The following is a 21,302-nucleotide window of genomic DNA, read 5'->3' as shown; positions in this document are numbered from 1 at the left end:
GCCATGAACCATAACTATAATTGCGCATTTGAATGCGTAAGCATGGATCCAAGTCGGTTTGTTGGCTAGAAATGGAGAATACCTGGTTGGGTTCAAGCTTCTGTTTTATTATTCTCTGCTTCTTAAGATTTGCCTTGCTTTTCTTTTTTTTCTTCGTAATACTGAAATCAGTATTTAATATTTGTTTGAATGATAATTTAGTCTTTATTCTTTTTAGAGTAAGCCTTCAATGTTTTAACTTTTAGTCAAAATAATTTTTGGTAAATGAAAATCTTTAGTATTACTAACATGATATTTTCATATATATTAATGATGTGACATATGTCACGTGGCCTGATATAATAACATAATATATGTTACATCAATCAAAGTGATGACATAATAAATTGTCATCGAAAGTGATACATGACATATATCATGTTATTCAAGATGATAATGTTATATTTATGATATCATCTAAGATGATGTGATATATCACTATAAGTGATGACATAATATGTATCACATCAATAATTAAACATATGTAGAAATATTATATCAACAACTTCATTGACAATTAATTAATTAATTATTTTCATTTAACTCATGTTATTTTGATTAAAAATTAAAACATTAGAATTAAAATACTTTTAAAAATAATAGAGACTAAAAAATAATAGAGTCTAAAATAATTATTTAAATTGACATTAGGGACTTATTTTGACATTATTTCTTTAACTTGTGATTCTTCATTTTTCATTTTCAAAAGGGAACCCTCTCTGAGGTGCATTTCAATGACTCCTCATCTCCGTTAATTCAGAAGAGTTCCGCAGAGAGAAAGGAGACAAATTGAGGAAGAAAATGTAAACAAAGTTTGCTAAATTTCACAAACACGTGCCTAACATAAGAAGCAAATCAGTTCCCATTATTCAAATAAAGCAGATAAAGAAAAGCCAAGCAATGAAAAACAGACACCACAAAACAAGACAATATAGCATCACGACAATGAAAATAGAACAAGATATTTCTCAGTTAGACAGATCATCTTGTGTCTTCCTGAACAGCTTGTGCTCGATATGCTGAGCAAAGGTACGAGGAGGGAACAATGGAGGCTCTGTCTCGGACACTGTCTCCGGCAGTGGCTTGAGGATGATCTTATCCTTTGGCGGTTCACAGAAAACTGCCCATGAGATCCTAACCTTTTCCTTATTAACCAGACCCCTATGGAGAATGCTCTTGAACTTGCCGTTGCTGAGGATCTCGATGGTGTCTCCAATGTGCATGATGATGGAGTTTGGAACACATTTAGCAGTCACCCAATTGCCTTGGTAAAACAGTTGCAGACCAGGAACCATGTTGTGGAGGATGAAAGTGAGTGCACTTACATCCGTGTGAGCTTCGACGCCGAGAGCGAGTTCCGGTTGAGGACATTTGGGGTAGTAATTGATCTTCATTTGAAGAAGAAGCTCTTCCAACCCACCAACTTCCTTCTCTAACCTGCCTTCGTCCAATCCCAAGCAGAGTGATAGTGCCGAAAGTATTTTGCTGGCTAGGCCTCTCAGTTGCCTTGCATACTCACTTGTAACCTCACTGCATATGTATTAACCACTTAACATCAATGATGAATCGTTTTTCAATTTTCATAGGTAAACAAAGTTAAACTTATTAAGATTCATTGGTAGAAGGGATCGATATTCTATATAAAGGTTCGGATATTAATAATAATAATAAAAAGGCTAAACTTACGTGTAGTCGTTCGGGGTTTTAGGCCAGATCGACAAGTCTCTCTTGTCCTCAGGATAAACAAGATGGAAAAAATAATCTTCCCATTCAAGCTGCCCACTAGCATTGTTAGCAAGTTTGCTACCGTAGCCCTGAATCTTCCCTGAACCCTGGTCGTTGGCATACTTCTCTTTCTCCTCAATGGGAAGTTCAAAGAATTTCTGCCCAACTTTCCTGACACGATCCATGAGGTCATCGGAGATTCCATGGTTGACGAGGTGCATCACTCCCCACTCCGTCGCAGCTTTCTTCAACTCAAGCCTACATCTCTCGCGCACCTCCTTGTCCTCCGACTCGATCTCCTTTAAATCGATGGTGGGAACCTGAGGCCCTTCCTCCTTCTGCTCTTCTTCGAATACGTTGCCTACAGAAACAAACCAGAATGTTATGCTAGGGAACCAATTTCTAAAATATAAGATAATTAGAAATTTTCACAGGTGATTGTCGACCCTTCTAGATCCATTCCTGATGACCTATGCTTGCAAGCTCTTCCTGAGGTCTAATATACTCCTTTGGGATTGATTGAATCCCGCTGCTTGCCAAGCTCTCGACTCTGGGTGCGACTGAAGTCCCCATTCCCGGATGTCTAAACTCTATATTTTGGAAAAAGTTGTGTTTGCGTATTGCAGATTCTATCACGCTGGAGCGCAGGGCTTTTTATAGGGCTGCTGCGGAAGAAATATGGTCAGCTAAATATGAATAAAACAATGGGAAATGAAGCAATGAGTTGGTGGGTAGAGTGAAACTATTTTTGCTGGAAGTTGTGCACCTCAGTGAGTTAGTGAGTAGCCATGGTCAAACTGAGTTGACTGGAAGATAGGAGATTAGACTTAAAGAATTAACACAGATGTGTAAAATTCATTTAAAGGCCATCTATTAACATGTTAATATTTATATATAGAACTTATTAAAGGGTAGGAATGAATGTTTTTCCCTAAAGGATTTTAGTATGTTTAAAACTTTCTTAATTTATCAATAATGTTTTAGTATGTTTAAAACTTTCTTAATTTATCGATAATGTATACATATTCTACAAACGCAGTTACTCGAATTCAAGACCTCTAAGGAAAATAATATTCTTTTTTATCACTAAAGTCATTTCAGACTATTTAAAAAATAATATATATATATATATATACACCAATAAAATGAAGGGTAGATTATACAAATGGTCTCCCCACTATATGGCGCTACTTTATTAAGTTCCCCGACTATTAAAAGTTATAAAATGATCTTCTGACTATATGATGTTGCTTTGTTGAGTTTCTCGATTATTAAAAGTTACAAAATGGTCCTTCAACTATTCATAAGTTCCAAACTCGTCCTTTTTTGGTAAAAAAATGACAATCGTCTAAGCTGGACGTTAACATGCTGCCTAAGATATGATAGTCGTTTGAGATTCTAGGATCATGTTTTAGCATATATCAATCAACATAATAACATCCAGCTCAAACTGATGTTAATTATTTAACTGAAAATGACAAGTTTGAAACATATGAATAGTCAGATGATCATTTTGTGACTTTTAATAGTTTGAGGATTCAACAAAGCAACGTCCTATAATCAGATGACTATTTTGTAACTTTTAATAGTCAATTGTCTCAACAAAGCAACCTCCTATAATCAAAGAATCATTTGTGTAATTTACCCTAAAAGTGAATTGCTACCGTAGCTGTTCATTCTTTTCATCTTTTGGCAAAACTTTTGAGATAATGTTCTGGAAAAAATTAATTCACGAGATAAAGCACTCCCAAGATTAATTGCTCAAATAAAGTGAAATCCACAGTGTTGGCCGTAGGTCGCCATGTCTTCCCGGCGAGCTACAAGAGATTGCATGTGCCATGCACGTCCCAACACGCTGGGCATCCGAGGCCATCCGACCGAGGCCATCCGACCGAGGCCATCGAGAGCATCCGAGGCCATCCGAGGCCATCCGACCGAGGCCATCCGAACGTGCTATGCGAGGGCATCCGAGGGCAACCGAGCGAGCTATGCGAGGGAATCCGAGGGAAGCCGAGCGAGGGTAGGTCGCCCGGAGTGCATGGCGACCTACAAGGTCGTCCGGAGGGCATGGCGACCTACAAGGTCGCCCGGAGGGCATGGCGACCTATGTGTTGGGACGTGCATGTGCCATGCAACACGTTCATTCTCACGTTCATTCTCTCTGTTTGAGCAAGGGTAGGTCGCCCGGAGTGCATGGCGACCTACAAGGTCTCCCGGAGTGCATGGTGACCTACGACCAACACTGTGAATTTTACCCTATTTGAGCAATTAATCTTGGGAGTGCATTAGCTCGTGAATTAATTTCTTTCAGAACATTATATCGAAAGTTTTGCCTTTTCTTTTTCGTGGAAATAGAAAGCTTTTCCTTAAAGAAGAAAAAAATAAGAAAAAGAAAAGAGAATATATGTGAGTATGTGACAGCCAAACTTTCAACTACCAAGCCAGGAGCTGCACGTTTCATCTAACCATCTTTGGATTACTTAATTTGGTTCAGCCAAATCAATGCGCGGCTTCAAGGATTCAAATCATCTCATGCCCTGTTTTTTCATACTACATGTTTATAGTATAATTAAGAGTTCAAATCTTTATATTAAAAAACAATACACATTTAAATATATTTAAACTCGTATTCTCTTTAATATTATAATAATAAACATATTAATTGAACTACATCTCAATTGTTATCTCATACACTAATAGCAAATTTTAGTTAAAATCTTACTACACACCTACTCTTTTAAGAATTACTTTCATTTTAGTGTTATATTGAATTCAAAACTAATTATTTTATAAAGTATTAGCTCGTCTAAAATCTCATATATAATCTAAATTTAAATATATTTAAGTATAATTTGCTCGTATTTACAAGTTCAGAAAATCTTAGGTGGTTAGACCTTGTATAGAACATTTGATTATCTTTTATTAAAAGCTTTTATCAATTAATACTTCTCTTATGGGTTGTCTACGAAATAGTTTTGACAATGCATCTGCTATATGATTTTGTTTGTATGGGATATGTTATATCTTTATCTCTCAAATATCGTCCATTATCCTCTAAATTGTATCTACTGTTGAGTGAACTTGTAGGACTTTTTATTTTCCTTGTGTCATCCTAACTGCTTCAATATTGTCCATTTCGATAATGAGTTTCCTAAAGCAGAAATGCTTAGCATGTTTAAGCGCTTCATGTAATGCCCAAAGTTTTAATAAGAGGCATGGTTTTTAGAACCGGACCGGTTAGCGAACCCGTCATGCTATCGGTTCACTGGTTCAACCGGTCGAACCGATCCGACCGGTCGGAAGAACCGGACGACGTCATAATTATTTAAAAAATTAAATAAAAATACCAAAAACATTTAATAAAAAATAAATTTTTATATCACAAGTCATATTCAAAGCAAGTCATAACATATATAAGTTAAAAACCATAAAATCAAGTGAAACAAAATGATTCAAATTAACTACAATATAATATTTAAGGTAAAACATATTAAATAATAAATATAATTATATAACTATAATTAAAAAATAAATTTGGGGCTAAAAAATCATAACAAAATGATATTGTTTGGTTTATTTTAAAAAAAAAACAATCTCACATGGCTAAGAAACATAGAAGAGCATCTCAAAAGTCTAAAGAGTAAAAATATGAGAACAAAATAATCCCACATGGCTAAGAAACATAGAAGAGCATCACAACTAACTTCTATAAATAATAGAGATAATTTGGCATTCAAAATCATGGAGCCTTTTGGTGAGCATTGAGTGAACTATTCTTTCACTTCAATCAAGCTCGAATTTTAGGCTTCAATCGAGCTTCTAATTATTTTTTGAGTTCAAGCCTTTTTGAGTTCAAGTTTCAATATTATATTTCGAGTTTGAGTTGAATTTGATAATTTTTAGCTCGTGAGTTTGAGTCGAGTTGAACTTACTTTTAAAGTTTTCAAGTTCGAGTCGAGCTCAGCAATACTCGAGTTCGACTTGGCTCGTTTAACAAACGGTGTCGTTTGGTTTATTTTAAAAAAACAAAAAACAAAATTGGTAGTTTTTTCTGATTTTTTTTTGTTTTCAACCGGTTCGATTCGAACGGTTTGACGGTTCTAGGTGGTTCACTGGTAACGGTTCAATCGGTGTAGATTGACCGAACTAGACAGCGATTCTCGGTTGAACTGACTGACCCGGTCCAGTTTTCAAAACACTGATAAGAGGATTGAATATTTGTTTATGCTTTTTGAGAAGCCAAACAACCGGTGTCCATTATTTTGAATGACACCATTGATTGTTGCCAATCCATTACGTCTGTCTAGGGGTTTATGTCAATATGTGATGTTGCCTTTATTTTATTTCTCGTAAGTACGATCTCTTCGTTCAAGGATATACATTCATTGATGATAATTTTTCTCTCCACAAAAATTATGTTGGAGGTGCGCTCTTTTCGTCGGAGCCATAATTTTCAGCTTATCAAAGAGAATAGGATACTTCAAGAATATACCAATAGATTTCTTAATCATATCGAAAACTTTTTGATATTATCGGTGATCATTTTGTTAATTTTAAAATTTCGATGAGGAAAAAAACTTACTAATAATTCAATGACTATTTATGTAGTTTACCCAAATGAAATCCCCAAAGGAGTGAAGACGTGGCAGATTTTGTAAGATAAAAAATGGGTTATCCTATGAAGGAAAGGCAAGAGAACAAAAACCGTTATATTTCCCTCCACATGTTCCTCGCTTGCCTTATCTTTGGGCTGTCTCTCATTCTCTCCAACAAAAACAAAAAAACCATTATCATAGTTACAAATATCTGACCCAAAGTAATCCACCACTTGCTTATGCCTTGTTCATCATCAATGGCTACCAAACTGCCCTTCACTTTGCTTCCTCCTCGTTTCTTCACTGCCACTATTCAAAAGCCCTTGATTTGTTTCTCTTCTTCTTCCTCTACCAGGGTTCAATCCAATGGAAAACAGCTATCTGTTCGACGCAGATTGTTGATAATACCCTTCAAGGCTACTGCTGATCAACAAGGTTTCAACTTTCAATCATGTTGTCATGGCAAAAACCTTTTTCTTTTTTATGTTCCTTGTGTTCATTTACTTCTAAATTTGCATGAATATTTGAAATATATGTTCCTTGTCTTTTCATAACTAGTGGGTTCTTAGGGGGAAATTTGAGCACCAGTGATTTATCTATGTAAGTAGGACTCGTTTTCCATTTGGACTTGTCGAAGAATCCTAGGTGATTCTAACATCATTTGCAGGTCAGGTCGAAGAAGATGAAGTTGTTGATGGTAAAATTCTGCCCTACTGCAGTATAGACAAGAAAGAGAAGAAGTCTTTGGGTGAAATGGAGCAAGAGTTTCTTCAAGCCCTACAAGTAAGCAGCTCAATTCCATTTCTCCTATGCTGAAATTTTATAAGTTCGTCCTCCCTAACATAAAATCATGCTTTCGTCCCTGTTCGACAACCTTGCTACATATTAAAATACGAGTATGATTATGATCATCCTAATATATAGAAAAAAACTTCGACAGATAAGAGTATAATTATGTTGGACACATAATTGCCTGATTCTCGCTTGAGGTCAGGTAACATAGACAAAGAACTAGGAAAACTGCCTGACCACTTCAATTCAACATGGCTGTTGAGTTTGGATGACAAAAAAATTGATTCCTCTCGTTTTCTGCAGGCGTTTTATTACGAGGGAAAAGCTATCATGTCGAACGAGGAATTCGATAATCTCAAGGAAGAACTAATGTGGGAAGGCAGTAGTGTTGTCATGCTAAGTACAGTCCAATTTTCTATCAGGCCATTGTTCAACCAATAAGGTCATGAATCATGAAATTAGTCCCATTGAAGATGCCATAACTTTCTTGTTTTCCACTATTTTGCAGGTTCTGATGAGCAGAAATTTCTAGAAGCGTCAATGGCTTATGTATCTGGGAAGCCAATTATGAACGACGAAGAGTTCGATGAGTTAAAGCTGAGGCTAAAGGTTTGTGCCGCATTAAGTGGCGGAGTATTCATTTGCTTCATGACCTAACTTCTGTTTCCTGTTCCTATTGAATACAATATCCTGTTCGATATTGGTTTGAATGATGAAACATAAGGCTTCTGGTTTCAATGCTTAAACTAGGAATGCAACATTGTCTTTTAATATTGTTTAGTTTTCTCCATAACTATTGTCTAGATGGAAGGAAGTGAGATCGTGGCCGAGGGTCCTCGATGCAGTCTCCGAAGTAGAAAGGTAAAGTCTTGCACTATTATATGTTGTTAGTGTATTTATGAATAACCTATGAATAGTTCTGAACTAAGCATGCTTCATTGGTGATCACTGCATATATTCCAGCCATTTTCAATAAAGTTTTGACTATCTTCTGCCATATATTTCTTTCAACTTCAAAAGCACAAGGAATTTCCCTTTTGTTAGCCTATGGTATGGTTCAATCCGTACTCGTCTGATCATCTTTACTCACATAGGTTTACAGTGACCTATCTGTTGACTATTTGAAGATGTTCCTCTTAAACGTCCCGGCGACTGTGGTCGCACTAGGACTGTAAGTTTCTTTTTACCACTTATCTCTCACTACTTATGCTTTCATCTGAATTCCAAACTTGTTATCCTGAAGGCTAGCTAGCTTGGTTTTCTTTTTCATCCGTAGTTAAGATTTGATTTACCCCAATAAATCACTAGATCAATGGTCTGATCTTGCCAGGTTTTTCTTCCTAGATGATCTCACCGGATTCGAAATCACATATCTTTTGGAGGTAAACCTTATTACATCTGTTTTGCTCCTTTAAGTAACACATGCAATGGATAATATATTACTTTGGAGGTAAACCTTATTTTTGTACTTGATCTTTTTAATGAAATTGTTGAGTTGCAGCTCCCGGAACCGTTCAGTTTCATTTTCACTTGGTTTGCCGCCGTGCCCTTGATAGTTTATTTAGCTACTTCCCTTACAAAAGTGGTGGTGAAAGACTCTCTGATCCTAAAGGTAAAACCCAGTTTTCATCCCTCTCCATCTTGAAGAGCCTCATAAATGTTCTATAAACCATGGGAAATAATTTGTAACTTCGCCTTCTAGGGCCCCTGCCCAAACTGTTCTACTGAGAATATCTCCTTCTTTGGCACCATACTTTCGATTTCCAACGGTGGAACCGCCAACACTCTTAAATGTTCGAAGTAAGTCCGTCATTTTCTTTTCCTTCAACAAAAAAAGTTAACCATAAACTTCGAGTTTCCTTTCACATTGATGCAAAATTTTAAGTTCCCGACTCTTCTTTCACTTCAGTTGTGGAACAACATTGGAGTACAATTCGAAAACGAGGTTGATTACATTGCCGGAAGGAGGCCAAGCTTGATCGGAGGTATATATCATGCTTACGCTAGAATCCTTCCTCGAATAACTTAGCAAATATCAATATTTCACCTAATTTGAGTCTCCAATGCTCCGAAGTTGCAGTGCAGGCCAGCCTAGCCTTTACTTGAGTTATACTTTCGGACATAGAAATGATACTAACGGTATACTATGCGTCTCTTTTCTCGAGAAGTGTTATTTCGGCGTTTTAACAGACACAGTAACGGTTGCAGGAGAAATTACTTTCAGAGATCCACATCAAGATGCTACGTACTGACTGATAAAGCTGGAGTGAAGAGTGTATGATCAAACCTGGTGGGTGACTGTGTGCAGCACAGGAGAGGAAGTTTTGATATGTGTTGCATTGTAAAACATGCATCTGTTGTGTTATATGTGGAGCACTGTATTTGTAATTAAACATGTAATATATTTATACCTAAACAGGCATGTTGACAAGAAGACAAGAGAGCAAAGTTGTGAAAATCAATGAAAACCATACTCTACATGCATTGCTCTGAATGAGCATTAGCTCGTAAAACTTGTAATAATAATGTAAGCATGATAATAAAGAACGTAAAAAAACACCAATTTACATCTAATCACGATTTAGAATTTAATTAATTTACTTCTAAACCCTAATCAGTAGTATCTATTTGTAGAAATAAACTTTTTTGTAAATTTCTACTCTTCATTAGCGTCTAAAAAGAAAAGTGGAATGTTATACAGATTAAACTTATCCGCATTTTAAATTTTATTTTAAGTAAATTTATGACGTCGGAGAGGATAACGATTATCCTGTAGGCTGGTTCCAACTGATGATTCACAAGAGAAAATTCACCCAAAACCAGAGAAAACAAGTCTCTAGGGTTTAACGAAATATTATAAAATCAAACAATGCCAAAATCAGTCCACAAGCCGGACTGTTATAGCAAAAAAATCATGTTCATCCGAATTTTACTAAAAAATAGAAAAATTCCGAAAATCACTCTAAATTGAAATTCGAAATAAAATAAACAATCTGCAAAAAATCCGGCCCAAATCAGATTTAAATTGACTTCCTAACTGACAAGTAAAATATTACCATAAATAGTAAAAAATAAATAAAACTAGTGATTCGAAGGGGAAAATGACAGAATTTGAGGTCAAAAAAAGGCATGGAGCCATGCTCGATGTGGAAAGCGTGCGCGTCAAAAGCGGCTTTCCGAATTGGGGTCTTATGCGCGATTCCGACACCCGTAGCCAAAGTTATGGCCAAAATACTGAAACGCACTCAAAACGGCCCCAATGAGGAACATATCACAATCAACTCCCGCCTTTGCGCTGATCTGCCAACTCATGGTATCTCAGCGCCATCAAGGTGCAATCTGACAGCTCAGCATCATCTGTCTCGGATCCCCCTGCATCAGTCACCCCGGGTTGGAAAGAACTCGTCCTCGAGTTCAGAGTAGTGTCATCAGAATCCACAAAACAATGACTTAGGTGCTCACATTAAAGACATCAGAAGTCTTTAAGTGACTGGGAAGGCGCAACCTGTAAGCATTATCATTGATCTTCTGCACGACCTCACAAGGTCCAATCTTCCGATCCTTAAGCTTACTATACTCACCAACAGGAAAACGATCACGAGTTAATACAACCCAAACAAAATCACCAACATCAAAAAGTTCACGACGACGATGATTGTCAACCCGAGTCTTGTACTTGGTATTACTCTCATGAATGGTCTGTTTCACCTGCTCATGGATACCTCGAAGATACTTCGCCATCTCATCTGCTTTAGGATTGAAACGTCCTATACGTGGAATAGGGGCTAAGTCCAACACCCCAGATGGGTTCTGACCATAGACGATCTCAAATGGACTTAAACTTATGGTTCTGTTTTTTGATCTGTTGTAGCCAAATTCTGCTTGAGGCAATGCCAAATCCCATTGCTTCGGCTTTGTTCCTGCCAAACACCTCAAAAGGTTGCCCAAACTCCGGTTTACCACCTCGGTCTGGCCATCCGTCTGGGGGTGGTAGGAGCTACTAAAATTCAACTGCGTTACCAGTTTCCCCCATAGGCTCTTCCAGAAATTACTGATGAACTTTGTATCACGATCTAAAGTGATGGATTGAGGAACACCATGTAAACGCACAATCACACTGAAATAAATATGGGCAATCCAGGCAGCATCCATAGTCTTTCTGCAAGCTACAAAATGGGCCATCTTGGAAAACCTGTCAACCACAACAAAGATAGAATCGGAAGCCCTTTGGGTGCGGGGTATGCCCAATACAAAATCCATGCTGACATCGAACCAAGGAGCTTCAGGAACAGGTAAGGGAGTGTACAAGTCCGCATTAGTGAGAACTCCCTTAGATCGCTGGCACACATAACAACGGTCCACATAATGAGCCACATCACTAGTCAACTTAGGCCAATAGAAGTCAGAAGAGATAAGGGCCAAGGTCTTATCTCGGCCAAAGTGTCCCTCATTATGTAGTTCACTTATAATTTGCTGCCTCAATGAACAATCTGGAATGCATAACTGTAATCCACGAAACAGATACCCATTATGCAAAACAAAATCATGACGGTGACCCTCAGTTACCTTCTAAAATATCCTTCCAAAGGAAGGATCATCTACATACATATCTGTGAACGTCTCAAAGCCTGCAACTTTGGTACTCATGGTGGTGAGGAGTAAGGTACGACGGCTCAGGGCATCTCCAACACGATTCAAATTCCCTGCTTGGTGCCTCAGCGTAAAAGAGAATTCTTGCAGGTATGCCACCCACTTGGCATGGCGTCTACTCAGCTTGTGTTAGCCATTGATGTACTTCAAGGCCTCATGATCGGTAAACAGAATAAACTCCTTATGTACTAGGTAGTGACGCCAATGCTTCAGGGACTGAACTATGGCATAGAACTCCAAATCATAAGTGGAATAATTTTTCTTTGATCCCGATAGCTTCTCACTGAAAAAAGCAACCGGACGACCTGCCTAACTCAGAACACCACCAATGCCAACGCCAGATGCATCACAATTTACCTCAAACATTTTATCAAAATCAGGAAGTGCCAAAACTGGTGCCTTGGTCATCTTCTGCTTGACCAGTTGAAAACTGGCCTCTGCCTCCTCAAACCACTGGAAATCACGCCCCTTGAGGCACTCTGTGATAGGGGCAATCAGAGTACTGAAATTTCTAATGAACCGGCGGTAGAAAGATGCCAATCCATGGAAACTTCAGATGTCATGTAAGGTCCTTGGTCTGGGCCACTCCAAGATTGCATCTATGTTGAGTTAATCCATCGATGGAATCGACCAAGAGGGGGGTGAATTGACAATAAAAATTTTGGTGGAAGCTTTTGCAGAAAATTGAAAGTAATTGCACAGCGATTTACAGTGGTTCGACTTTATCAACCAAAGTCTACGTCCACTACCTTAGCTATCCACACTAAGGATTTTCCAACAAATTCACTAATTTGTTCTTTCTTTTGAGGCCAAAGAGATAACCTTACAACTCCCTCAAGAATATACCCCAATTTTTGATAACACTCTTTTCTCAAAGAGAAGATTACAAATTTGCAAACTTACAAGAAAAACCTCACAAGGCAAATATGTTTGCACAATTCTAGAACAAAGAAAGAACACTCAAGAATAAATACAATTGAGCACAATTAGTGTTCTTGAAAGAAAAATGAATATTGAATGAAAAATAGGCTTGAAATGCTCAAACTTGAGGTTTGATGCTTTCTCTTTGATTCTCTCTTGATTCTAGTTGCTTGATGTTTCTTGTTGTTGATCAAAGGCTTCTAAGCTTGTTTAAATACACCTTCAAATGGTTCTGAACGTTGGGGACACTTAGTGGAGTCAATATAGTCGTTTAAGTGTGAAAACAATTAATAAAATCAGTTGGGAGCGTCAGTGCATCGATGCATACCCATGGTGCATCAGTGTAAAATTCAAATATTTTGACCGTTAGTGCATCGGTGCACTAAGAGTGCATCGATGCATAAAATGCATTCGATGTTTTGAAAAAGCCTGAGTGCATCGATGCATCAAATGCACTAAGTGCATCGATGCATGATATATGCATCGATGCATAAAATGCATTCGATGTTCAATTAATTCCATGGTGCATCGATGCATGGATTGGTGCATCGGTGCATCACTTTGAAAATTTGATTTTAGGCTTGATTTTGGTTAAAAATACTTTGAGAAAATTTGTTTAAAAATAGTTTAAGTATAAACACAAATTTACACATTTAGTAAGGTTTAAAATTGATCTTGAAAGACTTGGAGTAATAGCTTGATATTCGATTAATTGAATCGAATATACTTAGAAAATCATTTGTAAAATCTTAAAATTCGTTTAACTTAATTTGCTATATCGAAACATCAAAATGTTTAAAAATGCAGACTAATTATTGATAGACGATAGGTTTAAGTTTAAACAATTTATCAAACTTCCAAGCTTTAAGAATCGAAAGGTATTCGAAATCAATGTCAACCATGGCTTGAAGGGAAGGAATACGCTCTTCACGGATTCTATAAGTTTGGAAAGAGTTTCTGTACCTAGAGTACAATTCGTCTCTACGACGCTCAGGCATGTTAAAACAAGATCCTAAAAGAGATGAAGGTGGAGGAGGAACGGGATTAGGAGGTTGAGGAACGGAAGGACGGTTTTGGTTAGTTAGACCGACTCGAAGAAGACCCAGGTCGTTTAGGGTTTGACATGATTATAGGAAATCAGAATAAGAAATATCACCTGCAATTTGAAACACATGTATGCACAATTAATCCCAAAACTCAAATGAGTCCTCAATAATTCAAGGTTCTCTAAACCATATCCTAATGGGCATGTTTTGAAAACTATTTAATAATATTTGATAATCATAATATAGTTTTCATGAAAACAACACAATTAAATAAAAAATATTACTAATTTTTGAAATCAATTTTTTTAATTTCAAAATTCAAAGAAAAATCTTGAAAAATTGTTTGTTTTTGACGAAATTGGTAGTAAAATCTCGTTTAGAACCAATAAACAATCAATGCCCGATATAATGTTCATCTTAGAACTAATCAAAACTAGTTCTAAAATAAAAAATCAATAAAATAGAGGTTTTTGAAATATTACCTTGAAAATTCGGATTGAGAGGGATGAAGAGTTGTTTTGCACGATTTAATGATATAAGCAGGTTTTGAAGATGAAAAGCACGAAGAAACCGATGATTTTTCGATGATTTTGAGCAAGAGGAGGATTTAGAGTGAGAGAGGGGCGAACGATGGGAGAGTTTTTAGTTTTAGGGTATGAGAAAATGAAAAAAAATGAGGCATTTTAACCTAAAACCCAACGGATGCATCGATGCATGGCTCTTGTGCATCGATGCATATTCAAGGGCTTGCATCGGTGCATCAGCTGATGTATCGATGAACATTCAAAGGGATGCATTGGTGCAATGTTAAGTGTATCGATGCATTAAGCACAAAATTGTCATAAATCCGTTTTAAACACTCAAAATGCTAAATTAATTAGCTCTAGTGGTATTGGCAACTCATATATTGAAAATTAACCATGTTCAATCAATCAAATTAATCTTTAAACAATATTTGAACATAAAATTAATTTTCACCAATTAACATAAACTCCCCTAACTAATAGCATAGAATGCAATAAAAAATTATTATTATAAGCATTTTTCATTTATTCTTAAAAGTGCTAAAATTATTTTAAACACTAAGTGAAGATAGGTTGGTTAAACCTAATTCTCTCCTAAGTGTCCAAAATCTTTCCTTGTCTAAAGGCTTTGTAAAAATATCCGCTAATTGGTGCAAAGTATCAACAAATTCTAGAACTACATCTTCCTTAGCGACATGGTCTCTAATGAAATGATGTCTAATTTGAATATGTTTAGTTCTAGAGTGTTGGATGAGATTTTTAGTGAGACAAATAGCACTAGTATTGTCACACTTGATAGGAATAGTACCTACTTCAATTCCATAATAAAACAATTGTTGTTTCATCCATAAAACTTGTGCACAACAACTACCGGCTGAAATGTATTCTGCTTCAGTGGTAGATAATGCAACACAATTTTGTTTCTTTGAAAACCATGAAATCAACATATTTCCAAGGAATTGGCAAGTACCGGAGGTTCTTTTCCTATCTAATTTTTGCATCCTCCATAATCCGCATCTGAGAAGGCATGCAAGCTAAAGCTAGAGTCTCTAGGATACCAAAGTCCTATACTATGAGTGTCCTTAAGGTATCTAAAGATCCTCTTAATAGCTAGTAAATGTGATTCTTTAGGACATGATTGAAATCTAGCACATAAGCAAACACTAAACATAATGTCCGGTCTACTTGCAGTTAGATAGAGTAAAGAACCAATCATTGACCTATATAATTTAACATCCACATATTTACCTTCTTCATCTAAGTCAAGCTTTGTTGATGAGCTCATTGGAGTGTCATAAGGTTTCCCATTTTCCAGCCCAAACTTCTTGAGCATATCTTTGATGTATTTAGCTTGATTGATGAAGATGCCATCTTTTCTTTGCTTGATTTTCACAAAGCATGGTTCTAGGCATTTCTTCTAAAGTTCGATTTTTCCTCTCAACAACTCCATTTTGTTGAGGGGTTCTAGGTGCTGAAAAATTATGGCTAATACCATTAGAATTACAGAACTCATTAAATCCAAGATTTTCAAATTCAGTGCCATGATCACTTCTAACACTAGTGATAGAGTAACCTTTTTCGTTTTGGATCACTTTTGAAAACGTAATGAAATTTTATAATGCTTCATCTTTAGTACTTAAGAATAGAACCCAAGTATATCTAGAATAATCATCTACCAAGACAAATGCATATTGTTTTCCACCCAAGCTAGTAGTCCTAGTTGGCCCAAAAAGATCTATATGGATCAATTGTAATACTCTACTAGTTGACACATCATTAATGGATTTAAAAGAAATTCGCTTTTGTTTTCCTTTAGCACAAGCATCACAGATTTTATCATTATCAAATTTAAGCTTAGGCAACCCTCTTACTAAGTCTTCTTAAATTAGCCGTTGCAAAACACTCATACTAGTATGTCCTAGTCTCCTATGCCATAACCAACTATCATGTTCATCCTTAGCAACTAGGCACAAATTAGTCATATCAATAGAGTCTAAATGCACCATGTATATGTTTTATATTCTATGACCAACAAGCATAACCCGATTAGATGCAATGTCAATGACTTTACAACCATTTATTTCAAATATGACATTGAATCCCTTATCGCATAATTGACTAATACTCAATAGATTATGATTTAATCCATTCACATATAACATATTTTTAATTTGTATGGAAGAGGTATTACCTATAGTATCAATACCTTTAATGTGACCTTTTGAATTATCACCAAAAGTCACTTCTCCTCCATTTTTGACGTTAAGCTCTATGAACCGGCTTTTGTCTCCGGTCATGTGTCTCGAGCATCCACTATCAAGGTACCATGAATTTGGATTTGTTTCCCGTGCCTTGTAGCAATGCTCCTTTTCCTACAAACATAGATTAATTTCTAATTTTTGGTACCCAAATTCTTTTGGGTCTATATTCATTAGTTTCTAAAATCCTTGTCCCCTTAGGTATCCATTTATGAAGGACATTTTTATCTTTAGTAGTAATGAGTTCTTTAGGAACTCATATACTTCTAAGGATTTTACCATTTGAAGTTCTTTGAGGACTTCTATGATTGTAGTTTCTAAAACTTTTCTTAACAAAGTTGGATTTTGAATTCTCACCTTTTTCAAAAAAAAATTGTACCAACCTTATTAAAAGAAGTTTTAAGATCATCAATCTTCTTTTGATGATCATCATGAACTTTTGAAAGTAAATTATGCAAATCAGTATTTTTCTTTTCAAAATCAATAATTTTGATTTGCAATTCTTTTATCTTACTTTCAAGCTCATTGTTGGTCTTGGATAAAAGACTATTTTCGTTTTTCAATTTTGAAATATCATTTTTGTATTTTGAAAATAGAGTCTTATAATCCGAAGCCAAATCATTATAATCCTCTAATAACTCATCATAAGATAATTCATCTGAATCAAATGAGTTAGAGATTACCTTAGAATCTTCCCCGATAGCCATTAAGCACAAGTTTGTAATTTCTTGTTCCTCTTCATCGGAACCTTCTTCATCACTCCATGTAGCTACATGAGCCTTGTGCTTCTTTTTGGATTAACCCTTTTTCTTCAGTTGTGGGCAATCATATTTGACATGCCCCAGCTTTTTGCATTCATAGCAAATGATCGGGTCTTTCTCCTTCGATTCAGTTTTGAAGCCTTCATTGCATTTGAATTTTCTACCTCGGTTGGACATCATCAACTTTCTGAATCATTTGGCAAATAATGCCATTTCCTTGTCATCATCATCGTCATTCGAATCACTCTCATCTTTTGTGGATTTGAGAGAAACTCCAATATTTTTCTTCTTCTCCTTATCCTTTGGTGTCTCGTCAATTTTATCGATGTCCACTTCATCTTCAAGCATCATTTCATGAGTGAGAAGGGAATCGATTAGCTCTTCAAGAGTTAAGGACGTTAGGTCCTTAGACTTGATGATTGCCGTCTTTTTTTATTGCCACGATTTTGGAAGAGAGTATACTAACTTCCTCACAAGCTTTTCATTTGAAATGGTCTCTCCATATGATTTGAGACCATTGACAATCGTTGAAAATCTATCTGTCATAGCTTTGATATCTTCATTTGGTTTCATCCTGAAATTTTCATATCTATGCGTTAGAATACTAATTTTGGATTTCTTTACCTCATCGGTACCTTCACGAGTGACTTGAAGTTTGTCCCATATTTCTTTGGTGGTTGTATAAGATGAAACTCTTTCATATTCATCTGGTCCAAGAGCACAAAATATGATATAGATGGCTTTGGAGTTGAGCTGCAACATTCTTGTCTCTCCTTCACTCCATAATCTCGGATGAGTGAGAGGCTTGATGTATCATTCTTCTACGGCATTCCATGCTCTCATGTCACTTGCTTGAATGAAGTACATCATCCTATTCTTTCCAATAGACATAGTTTGCTCCATTTAAGAAAGAAGGCTTGTTGACGGGCATCGAATCGAGACCGGAGTCAAAATTTGAAGCGTAGGCCATTGATGACTTGATAATCGATGTAATTCTTCCTGAATCGACTCAAGAGGCGATTAAACCTTCAAATGAGTGAGGCTTTGATAACAATTATTGAGTTAATTGATCGATGGAATCGGCCAAGAGGGGGGTGAATTGGCAATAAAAATTTTGGTGGAAGCTTTTGCAGAAAATTGAAAGTAATTGCACAGCGATTTACAGTGGTTCAACTTTATCAACCAAAGTCTACGTCCACTACCTTAGCTATCCACACTAAGGATTTTCCAACAAATTCACTAATTTGTTCTTTCTTTTAAGGCCAAAGAGATAACATTACAACTCCCTCAAGAATATACCCCAATTCTTGAGAACACTCTTTTCTCAAAGAGAAGATTACAAATTTGAAAACTTACAAGAAAAACCTCACAAGGCAAATATGTTTGCACAATTCTAGAACAAAGAAAGAACACTCAAGAATAAATACAATTGAGCACAATAAGTGTTCTTGAAAGCAAAATGAATATTGAATGAAAAATAGGCTTGAAATGCTCAAACTTGAGGTTTGATGCTTTCTCTTTGATTCTCTCTTGATTCTAGTTGCTTGATGTTTCTTGTTGTTGATCAAAAGCTTCTAAGCTTGTTTAAATACACCTTAAAATTATTCTGAACGTTGGGGATGCTTAGTGGAGTCAATATAGCCGTTTAAGTGTGAAAACAATTAATAAAATCAGTTGGGAGCGTCAGTGCATCGATGCATACCCATGGTGCATCAGTGCATCAATGTAAAATTCAAATATTTTGACCGTTGGACCCTTAGTGCATCGGTGCACTAAGAGTGCATCGATGCATAAAATGTATTCGATGTTTTGAAAAAGCTTGAGTGCATCGATGCATAGTCTTGTGCATCGATGCATCAAATGCACTAAGTGCATCAATGCATGATATGTGCATCGATGCATAAAATCTATTCGATGTTCAATTAATTCCATGGTGCATCGATGCATGGATTGGTGCATCGGTGCATCATATTGAAAATTTGATTTTAGGCTTGATTTTGGTTCAAAATACTTTGTGAAAATTTGTTTAAAAATAGTTTAAGTATAAAACACAAATTTACACATTTAGTAAGGTTTAAAATTGATCTTGAAAGACTTGGAGTAATAGCTTGATATTCGATTAATTGAATCGAATATACTTAGAAAATCATTTGTAAAATCTTAAAATTCGTTTAACTTAATTTGTTATATCAAAAAATCAAAATGTTTTCAACAATCTATCTTTGACTGATCTGCATTAACACCATCAGTAAACACAACAAAACCAAGAAAAGTCACAGAAGTAGTGAAGAAATAACACTTCATCTGTTTGACGAACAAGCACTCCCTTTTCAGCATCTCAAAAACAGCACGGAGGTGATCGAAGTGTGAAGCCCATGTTGAACTATAAATGAGGATATCATCGAAGTAAACTACAATGAATTTCCCCATAAAAGGCTACAAGACCCGATGCATAAATCTCATAAACGTACTGGGCGCATTGGATAACCCAAAAGGCATGACCATCCACTCATACAACCCTTGTGATGTTTTAAACGCCGTATTCCACTCATCTCCAGGCCTTATTCTGATTTGGTGGTATCCGCTTTTAAGGTCAATTTTTGAGAATACCTTAGAACCGGATAGTTGATCTAACATATCATCTAGACGGGGAATTGGAAACCGGTACTTCACTGTAATTATGTTGATTACTCGGCTGTCAACACACATACGCCAAGAACCATCTTTCTTTGGCACTAGCAGGGCAGGGACTGCACATGGGTTCATACTCTCTCGGATATAGCCCCTCTCCAATAACTCTTCCACCTGTCGCTGCAACTCTTCAGCCTCCTTGGGATTAAGGCGATATACTGGTCGATTTGGTAAACTTGACCTAGGAACAAGGTCAATTTGATGATGAATATCCCTCATTAGCGGTAGGCCAGGAGGAGTATCCTCTGGCATCAAGTTAGAGAATTCTACTAGCAGTCGCTGTACCTCTACTGGTAAATCTGAATCCACATCTACTGCACTTTTCTCGCAAGGTAGTAAGGCATAGACAACACCTCCATGCTCAATCTCATCTAAAAACCTGGTCATAGAAAGCAGGTTAGTATTATTGGTTACCGGGGTAGGAGTGAGTCCTTCCCGTCGGGGTGCCAACACAATCTTTTTTCCCTTGATGCTAAGGGAATATGTATTCTTCCATCCGTCATGAATGACACTGCGATCGTACTGCCAAGGTAGACCCAACAATATATGACACGCATCCATAGACACAACATCACACCAGGCATTATCAAAATATTTTCTACCAATTGAAAAAGACACAAGGCATCGCCTATCAACTGTTACCTCACTGCCTTTATTTAGCCATGACAACTTGTATGGCTTAGGATGACGGTCCATCTTCAATTGCAATTTCTGGATAACCTATTCGGATACTACATTCTCACAACTGCCGCTGTCAATGATCATTTTGCAAACTTTATCTGCAACTGTGCAGGTCGTGTGGAAAATATTGGTTCTCAACCAATCGTCCCCTGAATCACCCTTGGGAGTCAGTAGACTCTTACAAACAATTAGATTCTCATGACCATCTCCATACAACACATCATCCGTCTCATCATCATCATATATGGGCTCGCCAATCTCCTCAGTCTCGTCTTCCGTGTTTTCCTCAATCAACAAATTTTTGCCCTTTTGACTAGAAGACTTCTTACAATCAGTCGCCCTATGCTCTTGTTCACCACAACGAAAACATTTAATAGTAGGGTTAGAATTACCCTACGATGGCTATTGAGCAGGATGGGAATCCTGAGGGCGAACTGGCCGACTGTTGTGATCGTTACTAATCACTGGTCTCCTATTTTGCTGTTTTTCAACAGCAAGTGCACGCTGGTAAGCTTCCGAAACACTCTACAATAAATGAAGGATGAGGACATCGTGCAAGGGTTGGCGTAAACCCCCCAAATACTGCTCCACCATCTGTTTCTCTGTCTCAAATAAATCA

The 21,302-nt window shown here is 36.7% G+C and overlaps 2 protein-coding genes across 2 annotated transcripts; one reads left to right on the top strand and one right to left on the bottom strand.

Moving 5' to 3' along the window:
* Positions 1–880: 880 nt before the first annotated feature.
* On the bottom strand, positions 881–2,401 carry LOC120139888 (leucoanthocyanidin dioxygenase-like). The gene is made up of 3 exons (XM_039154991.1): positions 2,235–2,401; positions 1,726–2,125; positions 881–1,569 (listed from the first exon to the last, which is right to left on the bottom strand). The coding sequence occupies exons 1-3, from the start codon at positions 2,335–2,337 to the stop codon at positions 1,008–1,010; spliced, it is 1,065 nt and encodes a 354-aa protein (XP_039010922.1). The 5' UTR covers positions 2,338–2,401; the 3' UTR covers positions 881–1,007.
* Positions 2,402–6,564: 4,163 nt separating this feature from the next.
* On the top strand, positions 6,565–9,604 carry LOC120139890 (PGR5-like protein 1B, chloroplastic). The gene is made up of 11 exons (XM_039154992.1): positions 6,565–6,794; positions 7,027–7,142; positions 7,455–7,551; positions 7,660–7,760; positions 7,956–8,012; positions 8,246–8,322; positions 8,482–8,533; positions 8,653–8,763; positions 8,854–8,951; positions 9,061–9,136; positions 9,360–9,604. Exons 1-10 carry the CDS (start codon positions 6,599–6,601, stop codon positions 9,128–9,130), a joined length of 975 nt encoding a protein of 324 aa, XP_039010923.1. The 5' UTR covers positions 6,565–6,598; the 3' UTR covers positions 9,131–9,136; positions 9,360–9,604.
* Positions 9,605–21,302: the final 11,698 nt, after the last annotated feature.

Source organism: Hibiscus syriacus, unplaced genomic scaffold, assembly GCF_006381635.1.
Source record: "Hibiscus syriacus cultivar Baekdansim isolate YM2019G1 unplaced genomic scaffold, ASM638163v2 tig00110777_pilon, whole genome shotgun sequence".
NCBI classification, from domain to species: Eukaryota; Viridiplantae; Streptophyta; class Magnoliopsida; order Malvales; family Malvaceae; genus Hibiscus; species Hibiscus syriacus.
The sequence above is the reverse complement of the archived record's forward strand: the minus strand, read 5'-3'. Positions and strand labels throughout refer to the sequence as shown.